This window comes from Geospiza fortis, unplaced genomic scaffold, assembly GCF_000277835.1.
Source record: "Geospiza fortis unplaced genomic scaffold, GeoFor_1.0 scaffold333, whole genome shotgun sequence".
Classification (NCBI taxonomy): domain Eukaryota; kingdom Metazoa; phylum Chordata; class Aves; order Passeriformes; family Thraupidae; genus Geospiza; species Geospiza fortis.
In genome coordinates this window covers 4650237-4656548 of record NW_005054347.1, presented here as the reverse complement: position 1 = coordinate 4656548, position 6312 = coordinate 4650237, and the positions used below count along the sequence as shown (strand labels likewise).

The 6312-nt window shown below is 41.8% G+C and overlaps 1 protein-coding gene across 1 annotated transcript in view; it reads left to right on the top strand.

Annotated features, from left to right (window-relative positions):
- The window catches only part of TRABD2B (TraB domain containing 2B), a 266134-nt gene that overhangs the window by 215708 nt on the left and 44114 nt on the right, over positions 1 to 6312 (top strand). The window contains exon 4 of the mRNA XM_005423185.3: positions 5020 to 5110. Within this exon, the coding sequence (XP_005423242.2) occupies positions 5020 to 5110 (91 nt within the window). The remainder of the gene's footprint in view (positions 1 to 5019; positions 5111 to 6312) is intronic.

Genomic DNA, 6312 nt, shown 5'->3' with positions numbered 1-6312 from the left:
TCCCTACACTAATTCTTGTGAAGCCTTCCTACCATAAACACTGCGGTGCTGCCAAGGGGCTTGAGAATCAGCATCGAGGGAGAAGGAGGAATAGAGGCTGCCGCCTCCTGATTGCAGAGCAGCCCAAGGTCTAAATGGCAACAAAACGTTATACATAATGTCTGATTCACTGTGTGGAGAATGTAAAGAATTGAGACCTCCCGACACAGTTTACATTGGCCCTTTTTATGACTAATTGTGCAGAAAATAGCTCTGCTTGTAGTGTGCATGGAAACAGTTCAGATTTCTGCTGTGTGTCAGCTAATAGCTAGCAAGGCTTTTTTAGCACAACTTCAAAGGCTCTGGCAATGGAGGTCCTTTGTGAGGGAATTATCTCCTGCTCCTTTGTACCCCGTTATCCTTCTAAGCCGTGGAACAAAGAATTGCAAAAAGAATAGACAAAGTAATTTGTAGTAGATCTCTAAACCTAGATAAAGTACATAACATTTGCTTTAAAACATTTTTTCTGCTTCTGTCATCAAAACTTGGTTATAATTTTTCTGTGTAGGAACACCCAAGTTCATCTAACTTTTGAGGGATGCAACCTGATGCTTAGGTTATTGATGAGGGTCACTAGGATGTCTGAAATGGAAAAGGAGAGCTTTAGTTTATGTGGTCAGTTAGAAAATACATGGCTGTCAAGAGCTGACTGAGAAGTGTCTTTCTCTCTGCCTCAAGATATTCCATAAGAAAGGAAGAAAGTGCATTCTTTCAGCAGTGTGTTTGTGCATGGACGTGCTTTAAGGAAACCACGTATCTTTCATGTATTTTTTACATGTTTTTTAGTAAAAAAAAACCCTAATTGATGGTTTATTCTTTCTTTCTACCAGTGAAAAATGAAACCTTGGGGAGATAAGGAAACACATTACATGGATCTGCTTTCTGTAGTACAAAGCACAATTCTTAATTAAAAATAAAAGAGCAAACCAGGAATGGAAGATCTATGATTAATGTTAGCAGCCATGCCATATAATGTGTTCCTCCACTGTCTCCAGATCCTTGTCTTGAAAAAACAAGATGTGAGTGAAAGGAAGATAATCTTGGCCTCATCAAATTTGCTAAGAAACCCCCTCTTAAGTGCAGCAGCCACACTGACCACTCTACTGTGTTTGTGTTTGTGTTTAAACTACAAAATTACTGTGTTTAGCACTGGGTCTTGCCTCAAGCAAATTTCATGAGTATCTCCTTATCCTTAGAGGGTGAAAGAATTGCATCCACACCTGGGCATTTTTAATCTTAAACTGTTAGGGGTGGCTGCTCTGCATGTCCCCATGCCCAAGTAGACACTTTCTCTTCAGGTCCCTATGTAGAAAATCTTTTATGTCTGCTTTCTCTCCTTTTCCACTTCCATGGATTTCCCAAGGCAGCTGATGTTCTGACCTCTTGGATCCAGTTTTCATCAGCTGTCAAGATAAATTTGGTTAATACTGCAGGAATGGTTTATTCAGGTTTAGACTGAAGAGGGAATAGTGATGGAAATGCGAGATCATTCCCTTGTCTCTCTAGCCTGTCTGATATATCTCTAGATGCACTACATTTTTAGTAGTTATACACTCTTGAGGTTTTTCCCAGGCCAGGAAGAGAAATTTTTAAAACATTTAAGCAGAAGCATATATGCACATATACACACATATATAAAGCTCATTTATTTCATATCTATAAATAAAAAGTAAATCCAGTGATGTTATAAAGATTATGACAGTTACTGCATACTCTACTTGCACATATGAGCAGCCAGAGGCAGGAATTTGATGTTTTTCACTGATGCTGAGCTTAATTGTCTCTGATTTTGTTTTCATCACATGGGCTGTCAAAGTATTCTGTTGTTAATATTTAACAAGTGAGTCCTTATCAAAGTTGTGTGTGAGTAGGGAGAGTTAGTTTATATAAGATATTTCTCACATAGAAGATTTTCCTGGATTTTAAAACTGGAAAGGATAATTATGATGGACTTCACAGCAGGAGGCAGGCCAAGACAATTCTTCCAGGAATTCTTTAACCTTTCGTGTTTCACATTACCTACCTGCACTGGACTTCTCCAGTGCCACCTTTCTCCTTAAACCTTCTTCTTCCACATCTCTGATCCTGAGGAACTCCTTGCCATGGAATCACATAAATCACTGTTGGGAAATGTCTGTGTTGGGTGGCAAAGACTGCTGGTCTGAGCATGCATAATTTCATGTTTTCAATCACTAAAGTAGAATATGAATTCAGATTGCTTATGGTGTGCATGAGTTGGCTACAACAGCGTTACCATGATGTAAAACGAACAGGTGGATACAAAAACAACCTTAATATGTGAATTCTGACTGGACAGAGAAATTAAGACAAATAGAAGTCAGAAATCTTCAATCAGGTAGAGAGGATGCATTTACAGGGCAAGCTGGTGATGAGGTGGGTGGTAGCTTACCCAGATGTATGTGGGATAATACAAACAGGTAAATTTTAAGCAGAGTCTAAAGGTTAAGTTTTGCAAAGACTTGCTCATGCCATTTCCTAGTAGTTGTTAAAGTTTCAGGCTCTGTTGATGTATATGGAATGGAGAATTATTTGGGGGCCAGCTCAAATTTGGATTTTGGTTTTGATTTTTTTATTTCTTTTTATTTCTGTTCTCTTGGTTGAACTGGAGCACTGAAAATATTTTAGTATATGTTGGATTTTGGACATACAATGAAATAACTATGATGTTTGCATGGATATTTGTAATTAAGATTTTAATTTATTTGGGAATCTGAAGTTGAAGGGTTTTTAATGGAAGCTGGCATTCCTTCCAGTTAGGAAAGGCAAAATTAAAAGAACAAACCCTGTTGCCATGCTGCCCAGCAGATCACCAGTCCCAGCAGCTGGCAGCTTTCAGCATGGTATCCACACAGAGGGCAGGAATGGGAAGTCCAGGAAGTGCCATCTTTTGGTCTTCATCCACCACTTGAAGGGACTTGCAGGCTCTGCTGAGGAGCTGACATTGTTAACAGACCTACCATTGTGTGGATGAGGAGTCAGAGCTTTTGCATAGTTACTTTTTTTCCCTGAGTTTAAAAGAGTTAAAATTGGTTTCTCTTGTGCTGTCATCTTGTCAAAGATTTGCTGGAATCAGGACAATTATTTACATTAAGAAATCTTTTGGCATTTAAGACCCTGGCTCAGAGAAAATAAAGTGGACTCGGAAACGTCTCGGACTCTGATACCTTTGACTTTGGCTCCTCAGTGTCACTTTGCCAGTGACAGAATGGGGACCTTTGTTTGCCTTGGCCACTGCATAAAAAAACAGGATATGATCAAATCCAGTTAATCATTCACAAATGTCTCATTTCTTGAATCTCTGAGGGTGTATAACACATTTTTGGGACTGTTCTTTGCTGCTTTGGCTTTTGTTATAAGTAAGTTAGAAAGGGGAAAATCAAATTTTGAGTTTTCTTAAAAGGAAGTGGAGGAATCCTGGAACACACTAGGGCTCTGCAAATGTACATTTAATCATTTAAAGAAATGTCTTTTGGCTAAAAGCTCTTACCAGTGCTTGCGAGTTGCACTCAAAGCCATACAGCTACATCGTTCCAACAACTGAGGCGAGTTAGCGCCCTTGTTGGCAGTGGGAGCAGAGGGATGCAGGCTGAGCAAATCCAGGGGGCTGAATGCTGTCAAATTCATCAGGACTTTGTGCAGGGTGGGCGAAGAATCCCGTGGGTGACTCTGCTGGTGGCTGCACCAGCTCCTTGCACAGCGGTGCTCTTGGAGGGGGGCTCAGGCACTTCTTGCCTGCCTTGGTTTTTCCAGAGCAATTTGGCTCTGCTGTGGAGCCAGGCAGTCAGAAACATCTCCTGCAAACACTTTGACTGTGCTTCAGGCAAGCACACGCTCTCCAAGCAGCAGCAGCAAACCAGAGGAGTGAGTTCTTACACCCCACAGCATGGTGGAACCCCCTGCTCTGAGATGCCAGAGGCACGGGGAGGCTCGGGCACATTCCTGGTGAATTGGTCTGGCAGTGAGGTGCAGTGACCTGGCTGTAAATGGGGGTCACCCAGCCCTGCAGAGCTGGAAGTTAATGGATATAATGGAAGAGGATTGTTCTGTTCTTCCTCCATCTCACTCATGGCTGCAGTTGGAGACAGGTTACAGTGCTATGCGGATTTTAATAAATCTGTTTCTAGACTTTTTGCTGCCTTTTTTTATCCAACCCATCCTGCAGACAGTGTGGGACTCTGACAATAAGTTGAAAGCTTTGGCTGGATTACACTCCCTTATTGAGTCTGTGCCCAAAGCCCTTTGAGGGTTCCAATTGACTCCGGTGGGATTTGGTTCAGATTTCAAGTATATGGGACCCCCTTAAGTAAACTCTTTCAAGGCCTGTACACACTGCAATACTTACTGGGCTCCTTGTTACTTCTGTGAATAGGAATGTGACCTTTACACTTCTAACAAAGAGCCCTGAATTACAGGACTAAATCTTCGTGTTTTGGGAGAGATAAGGTTACCATCCCAGCTCCTCCCAGCCCCACTGTGCAGGTGGCTGAATGGCTGATGGGGCAGTTCCTGAATCACTGTGGTTTTAGTCAGACAAGTGCTGAACATGCATTACAACAGCCAGAGTCTCTTCATTAGCAAATGTCCATGAGCAATGATGGTCAGGGTTGTAAGTTGTTCCATTTCAAGAGTCAAAGCCCTAGTAATATCCTTTGCCACTGCAGAGTCATTCTGATCTCCATGTTGGAAATTTATTTAATCAGTGTACATCCTAAAAATGGTCACAGTGGATGGCAAGACTAGCAACCCATCTAGGTTTCCTATTATCCACCCAGTCCCTTGGCCATGTGAGGGGAGGGAGGGATAAAGGAGATGGAAGAAGAAAGTGTTTGGGCTGTATGCTGTCCCTCTGGTCTAGTTTTTGGTACCCTTGACTCCCAAAGCTGCTGTTCCAACAGGAGAAACTCAAGTGAGTGAGAGTAGTAGTTTGATTGACAGTGCTATTTTCTACCTGTATTTTAGGTCACTTCCTGGGTAACAACACTGTGATTGATGTACTGAGACAAGCAGGATTTGAAGTGGAGCACACCCCTCCTGGACAACCAATTGGAAAGTAAGCAGCTGCCCACAGATTATTAATCACTTTCTCTCCTTTTTTCTCTCCCTTTTTCTGTGACTAAGCAAGATTATTGCATTAGTATAGGAGGTGGGTGAGGAACCTCCCTTTCCCACCCAATTTCCAGACAAAAAGTGCATTGTAAAGCATCCATTGTGTGAGTTTGGAAACATATGGAGCCTGAATGGCTGGTGTTTTTGTGGGTTTTTTCCACTTGGGGACATTATTTATATCACAGCTGCTTCATTATACCAGCTCAGAAGTGCCATGGTTTCTTTAAAGAAACATTTCATTCAGCTCATTTTCCCCCAGAGCTGTTTTTCCTTTTGCTCTCCGTGGGGTTTTTGTTGCTCCTCCATTGCAGACCTCTCTGTCAGGCTGCTGTTCTTCAGGTGGAATTTCAGTTTTTTCCTGAAGGACCACATTTAATGTAGCAGATGCATCATTGAAAGTGTGTTGGGCAGGTAGAGAGCAATTCAGTATTTCCTGAGCTTTTCCATATATCTGGTCAGGTAAAGCAGGCAAGAAGGACTGATCAATAGGCTCTTGGCAATCTTCATTAGTATAAAATAAAACATGGCACAAAATTGTCCTTAGCTGGTGAAACAGACTTTATTAATCCTGTAGACTTTTCTTTTTCCTAGCCATTTAAATGAGGTCTCTGTCTGAAGAAATCACAGACAATAAAACCGTGAGGGCTGGTGAGAGACCATCTAGCTTTGCAAAATCAGCCTTTCCCCTACATTCTGCAGATAAAATTTGGCCAAGGCTACTCTGTCATAGGATTGTTATCCTCATTAGGAGAAAGTGTTAGCAGCATGCTCCTGTCCCTGGTGGGCAGACATGACATGGTCCAAAGCCGAGGTGAGTCTCAATGAGGAGGATTAATGGCAGAGGTAGCAGACCATGTCTGAAAAAGCTGTGTGTAATCTAGTTGGAAAATCTGGCTGATCTAACCTTGTTTGGGAAACATCCGCAGTGATTCATATAGAATATAATATGGCTCAACTGTACATAAGTGTTCTTTGACAGAGCATTTATCCAAAATGCTTCTTGGAATCTGTTGAGCAATAAAAGCATCGTCTTAAATAACAGTGGGGGAAAGAGGAAGAAAAGGCTGTTAAACACCACCAGTAAGAGCATATATTCAGAGGAGATTTAAGAAGCACTTTGGCAGGGGGAGAAAAGTCAACATGGTG